General features: G+C 31.9%; 1 protein-coding gene across 4 annotated transcripts in view; it reads right to left on the bottom strand.

Moving 5' to 3' along the window:
* Positions 1-871: 871 nt before the first annotated feature.
* Positions 872-20,943, bottom strand: part of LOC143068422 (uncharacterized) — a 41,358-nt gene continuing 21,286 nt past the window's right edge. For 3 of the 4 annotated variants that reach the window (XM_076242460.1, XM_076242461.1, XM_076242462.1), the window contains 14 exons: positions 20,605-20,715; positions 19,526-19,630; positions 15,594-15,683; positions 14,803-14,904; positions 13,768-13,866; positions 12,208-12,306; positions 11,474-11,578; positions 9,635-9,736; positions 6,476-6,547; positions 5,857-5,983; positions 5,582-5,654; positions 5,116-5,182; positions 3,903-4,061; positions 872-2,621 (listed from right to left, as the gene is read on the bottom strand). In XM_076242460.1, the coding sequence (XP_076098575.1) occupies positions 2,526-2,621; positions 3,903-4,061; positions 5,116-5,182; positions 5,582-5,654; positions 5,857-5,983; positions 6,476-6,547; positions 9,635-9,736; positions 11,474-11,578; positions 12,208-12,306; positions 13,768-13,866; positions 14,803-14,904; positions 15,594-15,683; positions 19,526-19,630; positions 20,605-20,715 (1,407 nt within the window). In that variant the 3' untranslated portion in view covers positions 872-2,525. The remainder of the gene's footprint in view (positions 2,622-3,902; positions 4,062-5,115; positions 5,183-5,581; positions 5,655-5,856; positions 5,984-6,475; positions 6,548-9,634; positions 9,737-11,473; positions 11,579-12,207; positions 12,307-13,767; positions 13,867-14,802; positions 14,905-15,593; positions 15,684-19,525; positions 19,631-20,604; positions 20,716-20,943) is intronic. The other variant, XM_076242463.1, reaches the window with a different exon arrangement.

Raw genomic sequence — 20,943 nt, 5'->3', positions numbered from 1 at the left:
AAATCTTTTTTTTTTAATACTGATAATATTATTTCAGTGAGATGTGGAGTGAATGTCAAAGAGCCACCACAAAAAATGCAAATTTACCAATATATTGGAGGGATCCACAATAATTACACCTATAAACATGAACTATAAACAAAAAAAGTATTGAACTAAGATATTAAATTAGGAGACAAAAATAGCGGCAAGAAAATCATTACTTGAAAAACTGTTTAAGTATGCCAGCAATTACTAAAAATAAGCTTCAATTGACCAATCTGAATATTGTACCTTAATTCTAAAGGAAACATCTGCCATAATAAGCTATTTATACTTGACTAAGTAGTTCATGTTTGATGTTCAGATATGGTCCTTGTTAGAAATAATGATTATGATGTCTATCAAAGATGTATACAACATTCGAACATAATCCTTTGTAGGACTGTAGGAAGTGCATGTAAACTTTTTTCTGGGTCAAAATTATTTCTTTTTATATAACTTACTATCACAAATACTATGTCCTTGTTTATAGGTATTGTTTACTTTTTTTCAGTTATATATTAAAACGGCAGAAGATTTTGAAAATGTTAAGAAAACCAGTTAAGCTATAGATATCTTGACTTTTCATACAAAGGTTCATGCAACTCAACTCATGCCTGTACAAATGTATTTATTCAATTTATTGTCAAACAATCTCCACATAAAAAAGTATCTCTGAAATAAATGAAATTGATAGTTTTTAGGAGGTATATGCAGGAACCTCTGAAATTTATTTCACCAGAAATTTAATTGATGTATCAGGTGCAATATATGTCTTTTTTTATGCAGATTTTGTAACATTATAAGTCTGTATTATTTAGGTATACACTTCCATATATACACAAAAACACAACTTTCTATGTCTTTATTGTTAAAGGTAAAAGCATCATTCATAACAAACTCTTATTAAAATAATACATGTATAGCATAAATAAAAATCAAAATACACAACAATAAAAATAACAGTGAGCAAGAGAATAATATATAGTAAAAAAAAATGCAAGTAGCTACTTATTAAATATCTAGTGGTCAATGCAAAATTTTGGAAACCTCAAATTTCCATCAAGTCTCAGATGAACTACCTATTAAATGCAAATAATGTAAAAAAAAAATAAGAAAATAAATTTTCCGCTCAGCTTTTGTTGTTGTAAAAGGTAAAGGCATCATTAAAACAAACATTTATCAAAAAATACATACAAGGTATATCATAAATACCAATCTAACAATTCAACAAGAAAATAAAGTAATAGTACATTGTAAATATCACAGATATATTGAGTTTTATGTATAAAAATACATGTTTTTCATATGCATTCCCTGCTTATTATGACAAAGTTAGTTAAAAATAAATAGTCAGCAGTGAAAAAATTGCAGATGTATAAACATAATAAATTTTCAAAAAAATATGATACCGATATACATGTATAAAAATATTCCCATTCCTTATTACTGATACATTGTAACAACAAATTGATCTACTTTGAATCATCTTAACCAATCTCATTCAGTAAACAAGTTATCCATAAAAAGGATAACTGGAATTATTAAAAATATTGGAAAGTACAAACACGAGGGGGAGGCTCCTTTTACATAAAGGTAAACATGGATGTGCTGCTGGTATGGGTCCCTTTTTGGAATGTCAAATATATCAACAGGATGTATTTCACAAAGGTAATATAACAATGGCTGGAAATATATGTCAATTGGTCATAACTGTTCTTCTTCAGTTAAGATGTTGATAAATATTGTGTTCTGATCATTTTCTTGAATACTATGAATGATTCCATGTGGTTGACATCTAATTAAATGTCATGATAGACAGGAAAATATACAAATGGTTTGTGATTTTTTTTTATGAAATATATTAATGAATAGGGATTTTTGCATAATTCAATTTACGAAAGGGATGGATTTTAACCCCAGCTGAATGTCTGTACCCCAAATCTATATGTTATGGGCTTCAGGCCCTCACAATAACTTGCTCCCTCAAGAAAAAATAAACATACAAACTTAGATCAACAACAACAAACAACATACGGTTCAGATACACTGGCTTAGCTTTAGCTTGTACAATTGTTATGACAATAAAAAAGAGTTTCTGTCTTTATTCATTGTCAACGATACTGCTAATTTGCTGTTTCATAATCTAATGCATTCTGGATACCGGTAATATTTTCAAAAGTGAACATTAAAACGCTGTGATGGTTGAAAACGTGATACGCAATAGAAATTCAACCAATGACGTAATGTTATTTTCATTTTGGTGTAGGAACAATGAGATTACCCATAGTCCTTTAGATTCTAAAAAGGGGAATTGCTACATGTAAAACATCTAACATCTAACGTGATAGTGTAGATAAATTTGAACACAACTAGATTAACTGTTCAATTAGGACATGAAATGTTGACCAGTATATGCATGGATCAGCTCTTGTCATTACTCTATCACTGATATGATATTATATTGTTATAACCTGTCCTTGAACATTCTGTCCTTCACAATGCTAATTCATGTCTGGTTTAATGTTATACTTTCCACTGTTGATACATGAAAAATCTATAGCTTCCTGAATCTTTTTCAACCATAATTTCATATCATCCTGTAAAAAATAATTCTTTTATCATTCTTTAGTTAGATTATGAATGACACTTTAATAACTGTTTCAAATTATAACATTAAATTATCATGTAATTATAGTAAGCATTGTCAATTCTTATTACGTCCAATGATGTTTAAACAGTAGAGATTACAGAGGCAGACCCAGCCGTTGAAAAAAGGGGGTTCCCAACCCAGGATAAAAGGGGGTTTCAATAATATGTCCCCATTCAAATGCATTGATCGTCAAAATAAAAGGGGGTCCAAATAAGCTCAAAACTGAACTATAGAGTCTTATTTGTTATATTTTCAATTATTTTAATAAACAATTTCAGAAAAAACTTACTTCCTTCCACTTCTTTCCACTGAATATGATGGCCATTTCAATAATTCTAAAATTTCTAATACATTGTCTTCCCAAACTTTGCATTACAATACACAATGATCAATCATAGAAGGAATTTCTAGCTGCTTCATTTATGCATTATGACAATTTTAAAAGAATAACTCTTATGTAAATTTCTCCTTTTTTTTCAAACACTTTCTAAATTTCATGTGCTAAGGCACTTTTCTGGATGTACCTTCATCAGGATAGCTCAAAGCCAAAAATTATATATATGGAAGTGTTTAACGACCTTGACTGGCTATACAGCCCTCACACAGTCGGTGCCAAAAATTAGAAAGCCAAAGATGTATAAAAACAGAAACAGTTGAAGAGCTATATGCCCAGAAGGGACATCATAAATAGTCATATCAATCTGATGTCAACATTGCAAGAAGGAGTTAAAGCTTTTTATTTTTATTTTTTTACAAAGTTTGTTCTTATGTGCTACTGTTCCACAACTGTCCCTGGTAAAAAGGGAGAGTTTGGCACATGCAAACATGTTTAATCCCACCGCATTCTTGAATCCCAAGTCAGGTGCCTGCAATTCTGTGGTTGTCATTGTTGCTGTATATTGTATTTGTTTTTTTTCTTAAATCATGTTAGTTATCTTACAGTTTGAATTGTTCAACATTTGTCAGTTCAAGGTATATATTTTAAAGCTTACTTTGCAGTATGGGTTTTGCTCATTGTTCAAGGTCATACAGTGACCTATGTCATTTTGGTCTCTGATGGAGAGTTATTTCATTAGCAAATAATACCTTATCTTCTTATTTTTATAACATAAAACCAACAAAGCTGTTCCAGGATTTTAAAAGAATGAATTGAAAGTGAGGTAAAAAACAACACTTTATGAATTCATTAGAACTATAACTATTTAAAAAAAATAATGAATAAACAAACCAGACTATGTGTTTTAAACATGAACACACCACCATTTTCCAGTATAATTCTGAACACATATTTTTTCTTCTTATAATTATCTACATGATGTACATAAGCATTTTTCAATGATATTACTGGATGATGAGGTAACATCAGTTTTTCATATATTCCTAAGTCCTACAAAACATAAAAACATTACACAGTTAATGGAATAGATGTATCCACTACATGCATGATGAAATCCAACATAGGATTCATTAATATTTGAGATATCTCAACTTTCATGGACTTTTAATTTTATTTGAATGTGGGAAACCATGAATGTAAATACTTGTTATACTTTAACACATTAGTACTGTTCAAGATGATGGGCTCTATTTACCTATCCCTTCAAAAGAAATGTTGTCCCTTCTGTAATGACACTGTCACTTTTTTAAACACTTTTCTCCTTCCCCCCTCACCAAAATTTTTGAGATATATAATCATACATATACTATGGATTCATTATTATTCGTTAGATACCAATTTTCGTGGGTTTCGTGGGTATAAATGTTCAACAAATATCTTATTTTCTACAGGCTTTGCATACATAGATTGGCAAAACCATGAAATCAAATATCCACGAATATGCAAGTTTTCAGCAACCCATGAAAATTGATACCCATGAAAATACATAAATCCACAGTATATAACATCCAATTATGATCTTATATTAGTTTAAATAATTAAATACATGTATTTGAATTTTTTATATACATTCATCTGCCTATTGGCATTTAAATATACATTTGTAGTTTCATTTTCGAAGTTAGAAAATTGAATACATAGAAGAGGGTAGGAATGCCCTTTACTGTCAGGCGTCAAACAATATGCCATCGTTTGACATTTTGTCAAAACTTTACCGTGATGCATCAAAGTAATCTTATCATGATTCGTCAGAGGTCTCAAATAATTATCGTTACTGTTATTTTTGGAAAAAAATTAACGTGATTCATCAAAATCAGTCAATTCTTTTATTGTTTAAAAATTGTTATAACATTTTATCATCATCAACCAAAATCTACTGTTAACGTCATTTGGCAAGAATTTTTACTGTTATTCTCATGAATGTACCTCTTTTACGACCCTCATATAAGAACACTGTTCTTGTTTCCTAATCCTATGTTTGAATAACTTGTATACTTTATTCATTCTTGTATACATTACAAATTCTTTAATAAAGTATGCTTACACAAATCTCATAAGACCTGCAATACATCTCATGTCCTATAAGTCTACCATACATTGGAACCCAGTTCCTACAAAAATATAGACATTTTATATTTTATTCATCGTTCAGTAACATGCAAAAAATATTTGTAAAATGAAAAGATATATCTATCCATAACTCAAATGTACTCTTGGATGGCAGCTTATAGTAAAAAAAACTGTTTTCATTGGTACCATAATTTTATATATTTCATGATTATTGAAAAACACAATTTTAACCAATAAAAATCCTACTAGTATGATTTGCAAGATCTGACACAACAAATTTAAATTCGATGATTTTTCCAAAAACTATTAAAAAAAAAAACAAAAAAAAAAACTTTAATCTAATTGAGGTTTCAATAAAAAGCATAAACAATTTATTTCTAATGTATGAAGCATAGCCTGATGTATTCTGCATATAAAGTAGAAATCTAATCTTAGCTTACCTTGCAAGAGATTTCACAGTTTTACTTTTCATATCATGTTTCCTTTGTAGTATTCCTTTATGAATCACTTCGTCTAAAAACATTAATACAAATTAGAGTTATACTTTTAAATGAAGTAAAACAAAATGGTGGTAATGATGACCAATCGTTCTGGGGTTCCAATTGTAAACTTTAGCATACTGGTGATATAAAAACAGTCGTTTTCAACAAGAATGTTCACTTCATTGTGTTAAGCATACCACTACTTGCAATAATAAACATATATCATTATATACCTGATTTCAGAGGACTGGAACTGAGAAGTAAAGATACAGGTTTTATTTGTCCCACTGCACTTTTTGAACTTTGATGGGTATTTCTATCATGGCTTAAAGAGGTTCCTCTTGCACCGTCAGAATCAGCCTATCAAATATGATTTTTTTTTTTTTACAAAAATAACATAATGAATTACATTTGAATTATAATACAGAAATACAATGACACTTAACTTCTTGGTATTCAGCTATATCCCCACCAAAAAGGACAATCAATTTAACAAGTTTGCCAGATTTCTTAGATTAGTAAGAAGATAGAGAGAAATGTATGGAAAGACTTGAGAGATAAATAAAATTTGGGTGAAATAAAAATGAGATCTTTTAAAAATATAAATGTCCTGTAGTCAAACAAACTGGAAGCTTAGAAATTACTCCTCTGAACTATGTACCCATTTCAGAATTCCAGATTATATAACACATAAATATAAGAAGATGTTGTATGATTGCTGATTAGTCAACTCTCCATCCTAGAGCAAATTACAAAGAAGAAAGTAACTAAAGGTCACTGTACAGACTTTAACAAGGAGCAAATGCCATACTGCATTGTAAGCTATCTGCAAAATCTAAATTTTCTACTCACATCATCCTTATCTTCTGATTGATTGATACATAAACAACTAACAATATCCTCCTCATAAGGAAATTCGCCATTCTGAAAGAAAAAATTATAAAGAACACGTCTTTTCGCAGATAATTGAAAAAGAAAGATAAAATTTTCCGTATACTGAGGATTCATAATCATTCGTTGGATACCAATCTTCTTGGATTTCGTGGGTACAGGAGAACCATGAAATCAAATGTTCAACAATAACAATTTTCTAAAGGAAGTACACCAATAATTCATGGTCCCATTGCTTTCTATGTTCAATTCCTCCATTTCAAGCAGGCACACCTCTTTTGTTTCAAGTTCAAATAAAGTGGCAATCATTGCATTTCAAAGCAACACTTTATGGTGTATTGTACACAAAAAAATCAACATACCTTTAATGGCATATAAGAAAGAACTGGTTCCCGGAACTTCTGATGTACCAAAACAGGTACTTCAGATCTGACAAACAGATAAAATGTACCCTCTTTTTAAAATTTGGTGCAGTTTTTTCAATATTCAAAATTAAAAGTCCATAAGTGTTCTAAAATGATCACCAGTCCCTCAGCTTTCATTTGATACCAAAAATACCTAAATATTCTACATATTTTGAAAGCTACACTCATGCGTAGGAACTATTTTGTGTTAAATATGTACTACTTTCTGGTATGTGCTTTCTGGCCGGGCCCGAATTAGTGGTGTTACACCTAAAGACGTGTATGTAGATTTTGACAAGACCATGAAATTAAATATCCACGAACATGTAAATTTTGCTTAATCAACAAAAATTGGTACCCACGAAAATAAATGAATCTACAGTATATCCTCTAACAAGAGGCTGTCACAACGACAGCAAACCGGATTTATTAACATTTATTTGTGTCGTGGCAATATCACAAGAACCATTACTGATGAATGGTGAAAGTGAAAATCGTCAATATCAAATTTGACCTCCATTTTGTCATCAGTATCAACATATTAAAATTTGAAAAGCTTAGATTGAATGGTTCATGAGTAAATGCAACAACGTGAATGGAAACGCCATTTTACAATGTTTCAAGAACCATAACTCCTGAATGGTAAAAGTCAAAATCGTCATTATTGAACTTGACCTCTATTTTGTCATCAGTAACAACATATTAAAATTTTAAAAGCTTTGGTTGAATAGTTCATGAGAAAATGCACGGACACGACTGGAAACACCATTTTTCAATCTTTCAAGAACCATAACTCCTGAACGGTACAAGTCAAAGTCGTCATTATTGAACTTGACCTCTATTTTGTCATTAGTAACAACATATTAAAATTAGGGAAGCTTTGGTAGAACAGTTCATGCGTAAATGCACGGACATGACTGGAAACTCCATTTTTCAATCTTTCAAGAACCATAACTCCTGAACGGTAAAAGTCACAATCGTCATTATTGAACTTGACCTCCATTTTGTCATCAGTAACAACATATTAAAATTTGGGAAGCTTTGGTAGAACAGTTCATGCGTAAATGCACGGACACGACTGGAAACTCCATTTTTCAATCTTTTAAGAACTATAACTCCTGAACGGTAAAAGTCAAAATCGCCATTATTGAACTTGACCTTCATTTAGTTGTCAGTAACAACATATTAAAATTTGGGAAGCTTTGGTAGAACAGTTCATGCGTAAATGCACGGACACGGCTGGAAACTCCATTTTTCAATCTTTCAAGAACCATAACTCCTGAACGGTAAAAGTCAAAATCGCCATTATTGAACTTGACCTTCATTTAGTTGTCAGTAACAACATATTAAAATTTGGGAAGCTTTGGTAGAACAGTTCATGCGTAAATGCACGGACACGACTGGAAACTCCATTTTTCAATCTTTCAAGAACCATAACTCCTGAACGGTAAAAGTCACAAAATCGCCATTATTGAACTTGACCTTCATTTAGTTGTCAGTAACAACATATTAAAATTTTAAAAGCTTTGGTTGAACGGTTCATGAGTTAATGCACGGACAACATTTGATTGCCGCCCGCCTGACCGCCCGCCCACCCGCCCGCCGTACATCCCCAATTCAATAACCGACATTTTTGTCACAAAAATCCGGTTAAAAATCATAGAGAAACTGATTCCACAACCATATTTCATGCAATAAGATATGTATCCTGACTTGGAAATTTTCATCTTAAATATTAAAATCACTCATCAAGCCTAGCATGATTGATTTTAAATTCTAACTTGCTTGAGTGGAGACAAATTGTATTGCACTAGATGCAGTGTTAGAATCTATATTTTTCTAATGATTACTACCGGTATATAATATGTATGCAATGATATGAAAAAAGATCATGTTCATTCTATGCAGCATCAACAGACATAGTACAAAATTTTCTGGAATCACAAAAGCAAAATCAGAAATCAGAGGAACTAAAAAAATATCTATGTCATTATTGAATTTTGACCAATGAACAACTGATATCAACTAAACATCACAATAAAAAAAAAAAATTATTAACCTTATCATGAATAGTATAAATGGGCTAATAATCAAAGAACGTATTTATAACATTCAGATATTATTGGTTACATAGTGTGCTAGTGACCTAATACCATTACATATGGGGTCAGTAAATTCCGTATGAGGTGAGAGCAAAGCTCAAATCCCCATATGGAACTAACTGACCCCATATATATCATATTAGGTCACTAGCACACTACATAACGAATTTAACTTACCGACTATCTTAACATGTGGTATTTGTTTAATACTGTTAGTATTAGCAACCTTCTTCCATTGGTCTATACAAAAACAAATGTCAACAATAACAACTTGTTAGCTTTAAATCTGTTTTATGAATTTATTTCAATCGCTCATTATTAATTTCATTGTTTGTTGAAACTTTTAAGATTTTTCCTCAACACTTCGTTGTTTGTATAAAGGGACATAACACCTCTACTTACTGTGTATTGAAATAAGCCCCGCCTACTAACCTATTATGGAATATATACAGTCTCCACACTGTTACTTTTAACCAATCATATTTCTAGAAATGTCTAGGAGGTAAGATAATAAATTATTCATTCAGAATAACTATGACCATATAAGTAAAATAAATTTCTTATTAAAGTATCACTAAAACGTAATTGATCTGCATAATAAATAAAAAACTTACAAAATTTTTAAGTAAATTTTCATCTGCACCATTATCTAGCAAATATTTCATCATAGCTATATTTCCTTCTTCAGCTGCATAATGTAAAGGTGTATTTCCATTCTGTAAAAAAATCTATGTTATTGCTTTTGTGATAATAAACTTTGTGATTTATTCCGATACGAGTTATCTGTTTTGCAGATTCCATAACTCATTCAGTAGAAATAGTGCATGATTTATCAAAGAAATGAGGGTCCATGAGGTCAAACCAATTAATTTATACCAGGTAGTTGGATTTTTTTTATTTGAGAACTCTATCATTCATTCAGTGAAAATAGTACATGATTTAAAACAAGAGTGCACACGCTGAAATGTCTCGCCTTCTATACTAATCATTGATATCATGTTGATAGTCCTAAGTATAAAGCTAAGCTTTATTACAACTGTCACATAAACTTAACATTAACCAAGATAACTAAACAAAGACCAATGAACCTTGAAAATGAGGTCAAGGTCAGATGAACCATGCCAGGCAGACATGTACAGCTAACAATGCTTCTATACAACATATATAGTTGACCCATTACTTATAGTTTAAGAAAAATAGCCCAAAACACAAAAACTTAACACTGTGCAATGAACCGTGAAAATGAGGTCAAGGTCAAATAAAACCTGGGCGACTGACATAAAGATCATAAAATATTTCCATACACCAAATATAGTTGACCTATGGCATATAGTATTAGATAAAAAGACCATAACTCAAAAACTTAACTTTGACCACTGAACCATGAAAATGAGGTCAAGGTCACATGACATCTGCCCGCTAGACATGTACACCTTACAATCATTCCATACAACAAATATAGTAGACCTATTGCATATAGTATGAGAAAAACAGACCAAAACACAAAAATTTAACTATAACCACTGAACCATGAAAATGAGGTCAAGGTCAGATGACACCTGCCAGTTGGACATGTACACCTTACAGTCCTTCCATACACCGAATATACTAGCCCTATTGGTTATAGTATCTGAGATATGGACTTGACCACCAAAACTTAACCTTGTTCACTGATCCATGAAATGAGGTTGAGGTCAAGTGAAAACTGTCTGACAGACATAAGGACCTTGCAAGGTATGCACATATCAAATATAGTTATCCTATTACTTATAATAAGAGAGAATTCAACATTACAAAAAATTTGAACTTTTTTTCCAAGTGGTCACTGAACCATGAAAATGAGGTCAAGGACATTGGACATGTGACTGACGGAAACTTCGTAACATGAAGCATCTGTATACAAAGTATGAAGCATCCAGGTCTTCCACCTTCTAAAATATAAAGCTTTTAAGAAGTGAGCTAACGCCGCCGCCGTAGCCGCCGCCGCCGCCGCCGGATCACTATCCCTATGTCGAGCTTTCTGCAACAAAAGTTGCAGGCTCGACAATACCAGGGTAATATCATAGGTATTAGGTCTTTGATTTCCATCAAAGTCAAACCAAAGACTTCATAATTAGATTTTTTATTTATGAGTAAGAGCTAAGATTGGTCAGCTCAGAACCAAATTTATGTGTTTAGGTAAGGTGACATGTCTACCTATGCTACTTTACCCCTAGCATGTAAATAATCGGACAGGATTCTTGATTATAGCAATATAACATGTTACAATCCAGAATAATTTATATTTCCTAAAATATTTAACAACAAGAATGTGTTCATAGTTTCTAGTTGATTGGACAACAACTTCTTCAAAACTGCCATGACCAAAAACTTTAACCTGAATTGGGACAATTGGATGAAAATACGCACAAACGAAAAAATATAATGCCCCTAGGTGGGGCATAAAAACTTACAATTGGTGCATCATTTATAACTGATTTATCTTTTTCCACCATTAATTTCACAATATCCCAGTATCCATTTAGGCAAGCTATATGTAAAGCTGATTTTCCAGTCATCTGTTGAAAAAATATTTCATATAATTTCATAAAAGCATATGGAATTTATACCAAATAAAACAAAAGATGCAAGGAGTTTTAATGAACTTCTGTAGAAACATAAAATTTTGTAGGGTTAAAATTTTGTGGTTTTGTCTCTATAAAATTTCATGGGGATTCAATCTCATTGTTTCCATTATATGGAAGGGATATTATATGTAGGTTTACTTCTCGTGGGGTTTTTAATTTTGTGGATATATTCTTTCCACCAAATAAAAGAAATTTAATTCTCCACAAAAATTTCTGCTTTTACAGTATTTGTTAATTACTAGAATATTCAATAAATATATACAAATGATTCAGATTCAATCAAATCAAACTGAAATGACATCAGTTTTAATATGAGATATGACACTTAAAATGACGTAACAGTTTTTCTTGTTGATTTTTTACAAAATGCTGCTTTACCCTTTACTTTTAAATTTCTTAATTTCGTGTATAGTCATCCTCGATTCCAGGCTTTTAATTCAGTACGCCAGACAAACATTTGGTAATTTCTTTTTTTCAATAATAATTTCATCAACATCTACTTTTTATTTTCTATCATGCAACATTTACATCAAAACCTGTTTTGAGTCATATTAACTTACTTTATATTTTGCTGATATTTCAGCTCCTCTATCCAGTAAAAGTTTGACCACATCTATCTGGTTTTTTTTCGAAGCCTCACACAACACTGAAGAACCATACTATAAAACACAAGAGTGCACATGCTGAAATGTCTCGCCTTCTATACTAATCATTGATATTATGTTGATAGTCCTAAGTATAAAGCTTTATTTCAACTGTCACATAAACTTAACATTAGATAACTAAACAAAGACCAATGAACCGTGAAAATGATGTCAAGGTCAAATAAAACCTGCGCGACTGACATTAAGACCATAAACTATTTCCATACACCAAATATAGTTGACCTATGGCATATAGTATTAGATAAAAAGACCATAACTCAAAAACTAAACTTTAACCACTGAACCATGAAAATGAGGTCAAGGTCATATGACATCTGCCCGCTAGACATGTACACCTTACAATCATTCCATACAACAAACAGGTAGACCTATTGCATATAGTATGAGAAAAACAGACCAAAACACAAAAACTTAACTATAACCACTGAACCATGAAAATGAGGTCAAGGTCAGATGACACCTGCCAGTTGGGCATGTACACCTTACAGTCCTTCCATACACCGAATATACTAGCCCTATTGCTTATAGAATATGAGATATGGACTTGACCACCAAAACTTAACCTTGTTCACTGATCCATGAAATGAGGTCGAGGTCAAGTGAAAACTGTCTGACAGACATGAGGACCTTGCAAGGTACCCACATATCAAATATAGTTATCTTATTACTTATAATAAGAGAGAATTCAACATCACAAAAAATCTGAACTTTTTTTCAAGTGGTCACTGAACCATGAAAATGAGGTCAAGGACATTGGACATGTGACTGACGGAAACTTCGTAACATGAGGCATCTATATACAAAGTATGAAGCATCCAGGTCTTCCACCTTCTAAAATATAAAGCTTTTAGAAAGTTAGCTAACGCCGCAGACGCCAGATCACTATCCCTATGTCGAGCTTTCTGCAACAAAAGTTGCAGGCTCGACAATAATACTAGCATAAAAAAAAATAGATTTTTAAATGAGGTAAAATAAAACTGTTCTTAGGGTGACAAATTATTCTTGTGTTCCAATGATAAATTTTAGTATAACCAGTATAAAAAAAGTTTTATTCAACAAGAATGCATGTGTTGTTGTGCTAAGCCTATCCAACACAGACTTCAAAGTATTGAAAATCATTGTATGACAAAACTGAAAAGGACATACATATTACAACTTATCAATGTTGAGCTGCTAGCCAAATATGAGATCTTAATGTCAAGTAGTAATGGAGAAATGTGAAAGTAAAAATCTAAAATCATTGAGCATATCAATTTTTGGTGTTTTAATGCCACTTTAAGCACTATTAGATCTGTTATTGTGACCATTTTTGTGGAGAAACCCAGAGTGCCCAGAGAAATATTGACAGTAGGACTATGATATGTTGTAAGTCTTTGAAAAATCAAATCAAAAGATAGAATTTTGAACTTCAAATGCTGTCTTTCAAAAATATTAAGATTTGTAAAAAGGACTAACTGTTGTTTCTGAGTTGATGTCAGCTCTTTGATCCAAAAGTTCTCTGACAAAATTAAGATGACCTTTTGATGCTGCTATATGTAATGCTGCCATCCCCTTCTGCAAAATGATACAAATGAAAATATGTATATCACAATAACATACATGTCAATTATGATGACAATTTTTCTCATTGAAATCCATACTACTAAATCTAAAGAATGTTTTTTTTGTTCACCTAATAAACGTATCACCGAAGAAACCTACAAGTTAAACTTATATAAGGGTATATAAACTTGATATGGTATACTGAAAATTTTACCCTTTTACATTGATTACTGTTTCAAACAATAAGCAATTAGACAAATTAATAAGTTCTGGAACTCTCCGATGCGATTTCCTTTTAGTCATGTCATTATATGTCACGTGTTACCTATTACCTTATCTGTACATTCCGAATCTGTCAAGCACACCACCAAACGGTGTATTTGGGATTTGCTTTATATATACACGGGTCATAATCACAGGGTTGACACGACTAAATTCAATCATTGTCACATTGTTTCTATTGTAGTATTTGAATCAGCAAGACTTTATAAAATGACAATAGGAATACTAAAAATCTAGTCTTTAAATAAGGCATAGGTACAGTTTCCAATTTGTTAGCCGACATTACGTAAAAACGGCGAATTAAAGAATTCAACTTTATTTATAAATTATATAGTATAATGTTGTTTATTTAAAATTACTCCATTCCACTCCCTTTTGTTTTCCAAATAATTGCAAAGTTTATCACATCAAACAAAATGATCTTGGTACAGGCATTTCCTTACGTAGAAAATGGTGAATAAAACCTTATTTTATAGCTTTCTAAACATCTCACTTGTATGACAGTCGAGAATTCCATCATATAATATCTGTGACTTTTACTAAAAGTATATTGTCCAAGAAGCGATAAAGCTCATTTTGCTGGTTTTCAAAAAACCACTCATTGATTAAAGAAAAAAAAATCATCTGGTCAGGGAAGGTATCAGAATTAAGAAAAATAAAACAAACCTGATTTGGTAAATTTATGTCAACACCACTGTCTATGCACATCTGAATTTGATCACAAAAACCTGTTTCAGCAGTGGTGCAGAAATATCCATGAACCCATGTCTGAAAATAAAGAAAGAAAATATTCAAAATTTACTTACTGTAAGAATAGCTCACTTCATGTACCAAATAGAATATAGAAAATGTAGAAATCACATGCAAATCAATGTGCAGAAAGAACTTTCAGAATATGTGTGCTAAATCTAATACTTGTTTATTCATTTTTTTTCTTACATTATGATTTAAGCCATAAGAGATGTTTTGTTAATCTTGTATTGCTGACATTTTTTTCTTAAACAGTATCTACATATCTTATCTAATTTTTGAGATAATAGGAAACAAGAATGTGTCCATATTTTTCTCAATTAAATTGTTTCATATTTTTAATGTCAGGGCCAATTATAGCCAACGATACAGTATGGATTTTCTCATTGTTGAAGGCTGTACTGTTGCCTATAATTGCATACATCTACTTCTTTGAACTTTGATGGACAGTTGTCTCATCGCAATCATACCACATGTCCTTTTTTTGTATTGTACATAGTGATGACTAGTAAACTACTACTAAATAAAAGCATTTTCAGGTGCCTTATATAGCTTACTACAGGTATCCTATACAGGTTTTGGTCATTGTTGTAAGATGTACAGTTACTCGCAATGATAAACATACATGCCTTTTACATTGTAGTGTATAGTAGTCTCATAGCCACATCCTTTTATTTTCAAGTGTATCTAAAAAAGCCCTACTGTACCTTATTTTGAGTGAATGCTTTTATTTTGGCTTCAAACAGCAATTGCTTTTCTTTTAATTTTTTCTGTATATCTTCAAAATAGTCAGCTACCTTAAATATAAAAAATATAAAGTTTCATGTATTACATGCAATACCAATAGAAGAAATATTTCTTTATGTCATGCTCTCTGCTTGTTTTATTAAACATAGGAAGGATTTATATTTGTCAATATCTTTTAAAAGTTGTACAGTTGTAATGCCTTCCTATGTTAGGAATTATTTGGAAATTCAGGACATTTTTTAATCAAAGCAAACCTATACTACATGTACTAAGACCAGCTGTTGTGATTGAATGAAGCAAAAATCATTCTGGAAAAACAAAACCATTTCATGATTAAACAAGAATGTGTCAATAGTACACAGATGCCTCAACTGCACTATTATTTTCCATGTTCAGTGGACCGTGAAATTGGGATAAAAACTCTAATTTGGCATTAAAATTAAAAAGATCATATCATAGGAAACATTTGTACAAAGTTTCAAGTTCAACTTCATCAAAATCTACCTTGACCAAAAACTTTAACCTGAAGCGGGACAGACAGACCAACAAACAAACAGACGGACAGACAGATGTAATCGGTTTACTATAATACGTCCTGTAAACAGGCGTATAAAAAGTAGTCTGGTTAGGGGTTACTAACCAAATATATTTTCTATCAAGTTATAATTCATTGATATTTACCTAAATGAAGTTTCACAAATTGTAAGGGCCGTGACAATATTGAAATTCCAAGCATTTCTAACCCCGCCACATTCTGTTTGTATGTGCCTGTCCCAAGTCAGAAGCCTGTAATTCAGTGGTTGTCGTTTGTTTATGAGTTACATATTTGTTTTTCGTTCAATTTTCGTACATAAATTAGGCTGTTAGTTTTCTCGTTTGAATTGTTTTACATTGTCATTTAGGGGCGTTTTATAGCTGACTACGCAGTGTGGGTTTTGCTCATTGTTGAAGGCCATACAGTGACCTATAGTTGTTAATTTCTGTGTTATTTTGGTCTCTTGTGGAGAGTTGTCTCATTGACAATCATACCACATCTTTTTTCAATTTGGTATTGATGTCTAAATTAATGTCTTCTTCAGCAAAAAACGCATTTGTGCATCTGTTTCTGTTTAGCATTAAAATTTATTAGTAAACAGGCCTTGCGGTCATAAAACTTTTGAGTACGATTTTTGTACTCAGACTCAAGATTCAAACAATCAAAATGCTTGATTTAACGTTTGGAGCATGATTTTTTTTCATGGTTTTATGACTTCAACCCCTGGAGTTCAAAATCTTTCCTCCAAACATGTTATCTATGTAACAATTATTCATAGTGAACACAAATTTGCTTATGCCCGCGTCACACTGTCCCGATTTTTATATACGATGGACACCCGAATGCGAAAATTGTAAGTTCGTACGAAGTTGGTCCCGATCTCGTTAAAATACCAAAAAGTGACCGAAGCAAGTACGAAGAATAACGAAGTCTATACGAGGGTGCCGAAAGTATATACGATAGCAAAAGATGGACATACGAAGGTTAACCGAAGACGGTATTTAAGCTTCATATCTCAGCCAAAGCCTACAAGATGGATCACGAAGGCTACACGATGGATTACGATGATGGCGCGATGGCCATACGATGTCTGTACAGCTTACGATGCATTTAAATTATATGCCGAAGGCATCACGCGTTTTAAATTGTTTGATCAATATTGAATATATATTATATTGTACATTTAATTTTTGGTTTAATCATAAGACGGAAGACCGTGGGTATTTCCAGTTACTGAATAATTTGGTTGATTTCTAAAAAAATAGTTTATGTATCAAATATGCGTATTCAATTTACCATTTTCTGCATGTGTCATATACAAATATAGTGTCCATATTTGTCCCCAATATGTTACATACGAGGGGATGCCACGCTCGGCTTTGCCTTGTTTGAACTGTAATATGTGTGCACTAGTCTGAATAATCACCCATAATTATGCCCATGTTTACTGATCTATCTTAAAGGTAAGGTAATGGGTTCGTTGATCCCTTTTATTCAAAAAGAGCTCTTTCCAGGAGAATATCATAATAATATAGACTAAAGGAAGGATGTGGGGAAAGCAACATTTCCACTTGAACTGCAGATCAAGTTAAAAATGGTATGCTTTTGGCACAAGCTAGCAACAAATGATAAAAAACTATCGGGTAAACTTTATAAGTTACTTTGGTACATGCATGAGCATGAAGGTAGTAATTTTAAGTGGTTTAACTATGTAAAATCTGTGTTTAATGATTGTGGCTTTTGCGAACTATATAATTTTCCGGAGCAAGTTGATTATAATTATATTAAAATTAATGTAAGGCAGCGTCTCCAGGGCCAGTTTATTCAAAAATGGTTCTCAGATATAAACAATTCATCAAGGGGGGGGGGGGGGGGTATCTACACTTTAAAGAAGAGTTTTGCTTAGAAACATATCGGTTAAAATTAAGACGGGGTCATAGAGTAAACATATGTAAATTAAGGGTATGTAATACAAAGTTTCCCATCAAAACAGGAAGATGGAGAAATGTACCACGAAATGATAGGATTTGTCCACTCTGTAAAGCTGGTCTTGGAGATGTATACCACTATATATGTAAATGTACCAACTGTGAAGTTAAGGAATTAAGGGGGAAGTTCATACCTCCATATTATTTAAAATATCCAAATGAAAAAAAAGTACTTGGCATGCTTAAATATAGTAATAGTAATGTGCTGTCTAAGCTGTCAATTTTTATTCAAAAGGTAGAAAAGATGCTTGTCTAATTTAAAACTGTTATAAACACAAACTTATTTCTGAAGATGTATAATTTAAAAATGTATTCTGTTTGTATTATGAACTATGTTGTAATTAATATTGTGTATATAAATATGCTCCTGTTACGCAGTCTTCTGCGGCTGAGTTTTCTCTAATAAACTATCAAACAAAAACTGAAATAGAAAACTGTTTATGGAGTAAACATTCGTGTGACAACATCTCAGACAATACATAAAAAATCAGAATAATGATGAAAAAGTTGGTTTCCCTATATACGTGTACCTGCAGTGTTGGTTTAAGAGGCGCGTTTATGATTTTCATTATGTTATTTGATATGAAAAATTGACAAAAAATAATATTTTATTTGTAAAAGTAAATCCTGAGCCTGTAATACCTGCTCTTCTTGTTCCATTTGAATTAATAGAAACAACGCTGTCGCCTTTCTTGTTCTCATAGAATCATATGATATGAGCTCCATGTTTTGTGAACGTCTTTCTTAACTGTCGTATTAGACTGACCAGTGCATATCGCGCATGGCACTTTAAATGTATTTAAGCGCGAAAATTAACTTACATTTAGCTGGATTTATTGCCGTCGTAGTTCCATCTTGTCACCTTCGTACTTTTATTCGATGGCATCATGACGGGATTACGAGGTCTTCACGAAGTCCTGTTGCCATCGTAAGACCTTCGGGTAGCTTCGTGATTCATTCGTGTAGACATCGTAATGTCAAAACTGCCCGATGGAAACGATGGAAACACGAATGCAATACGATGTTCAAAGATGCATTCCCGGTGACATTACGATGGTGAGGATGGTGATACGAACTCAATACAAACCCTCAACATCGGACGCACCTTCGGGGATTTTTTAACATGTTGAAAAATTTAGAACCCTTCCCGAAGTTGTCCCAGAAGGCTAGAAAAAGTGGCCGATGGTTCTACGATGGTTAAAGATGGCACTACGAATAGCCCGATCTGGATACGATCAGTCCCGATTTTGAAAATTTCCATAATCGTGTTGCCATCGGCGTAAAAATCGGGATAGTGTGACGCGGGCATAAAGAAAAATTTCTAGATTGAGGCATTTACTAATTGACATAGTTATTTTAAAATAATTACCTGATGAAGCTGACTACTTATTTGTGATGACAACACATCAAAGTCGATTTTCCTAGTTTTATAATCCAAGATTCGGTTTATTTGTTGAAAATTTTCGTTTAGTAACTAAAATAGAAATACCAGTATGTTCTTTAAAACAAGTATCTTTTGAAATATTATCACAATTTAAAAAAAATGATTATTTTTAACACAATAAGAGGACTCCTGTGTTTTCTTCAATCCCACAAACACAGTTACTCTTAAAATGCATATATCATGTAAAAAGTCACTCAATTTTTTTCCCATTTAAATGTCATCTGTAGAAAATTTAACATTGACATATAAGAAGAAAACCAGCAGAATCTAGAAAAGCAATTTGAACTGTGCAGTTCTAAAACAACAACAAGTCATCAGTTTTTGTCTATACATGTATCTCTTTCATTTTTGTCCTTCAGAGTTAGTCTTCAGTTTTCTATGTGGTGTTTTGTGTCGTTGGTTTTTATGCCATGACATTCTCATTTTTTTTTACTTATGGCTTTAAATGTCCCACTTGGTATCTTTTGCCTCTGTTTTGAGTCTTTTGATACTGATGTCTGCTTTTCATTGTTTATTATCTGTTATCTTAATTCTATTTTAGGATAAGTGTGACATATTTTGAGGAATTGATACTTGTTAATTCTTCTTCTTTTGTATTCCACTTATTGTTTTGTCAGAATCCTGAATCCTGCTTATCCTTGTAATAATAGTGCTTGTAATTTTCTGTGTCCCATCTGACTTTGTTTTCATGTAAAATAATGTCTCATGCTTACAAAAAATCAGTCAATCCATCATCATGCTTAAACCCCAATGCGACTAACTTTAGAGGTTGCAGACTGTATGATGCCCTCTAAATGTATTTTCTGGTTTAATTATCTTTAGGGTTGCAATCACATTGATTTATTTAAATATACCCCATAACTCTTTTTAATCATGTTAATAAAGGCTTACCCAATGGATGACATTATTTATTACCTTTTTTTCCCCATAAAACCATTAACTATAAGAATACCACCAGCATATCTACATTTGACTTGATAAAATATCATAAATTGAAATCAAACCTTTTCTTCATTTTTTAATGAAATAAATTTTTCATCAAGCTCAGCTATTATTTGTCTCTGGCCCAGTAATGCATTACCTGTTTTACCAAGAACTATAGAGGTAAATAACTTCTGCAAATATAACTACATTAAATGAATATATGAATGACACATTTTAATAACTGTTAAGCTTGATCCGAAGATGTTCAATTTTACTTACTTTTTGTTTGTGGTGGTTGTTTATTTAATTTTACACTAACTCTAGATATCTGTTTTTATATATTTCAAATCAACATTTTCATAAGATAAGTCTTGTATGATTGGCAGAAAAATAAAAATAAAATAAAAACCAAACATGAA

This window comes from Mytilus galloprovincialis, chromosome 3 (assembly GCF_965363235.1).
Source record: "Mytilus galloprovincialis chromosome 3, xbMytGall1.hap1.1, whole genome shotgun sequence".
Classification (NCBI taxonomy): domain Eukaryota; kingdom Metazoa; phylum Mollusca; class Bivalvia; order Mytilida; family Mytilidae; genus Mytilus; species Mytilus galloprovincialis.
This window is presented reverse-complemented; position numbering and strand designations above follow the sequence as displayed.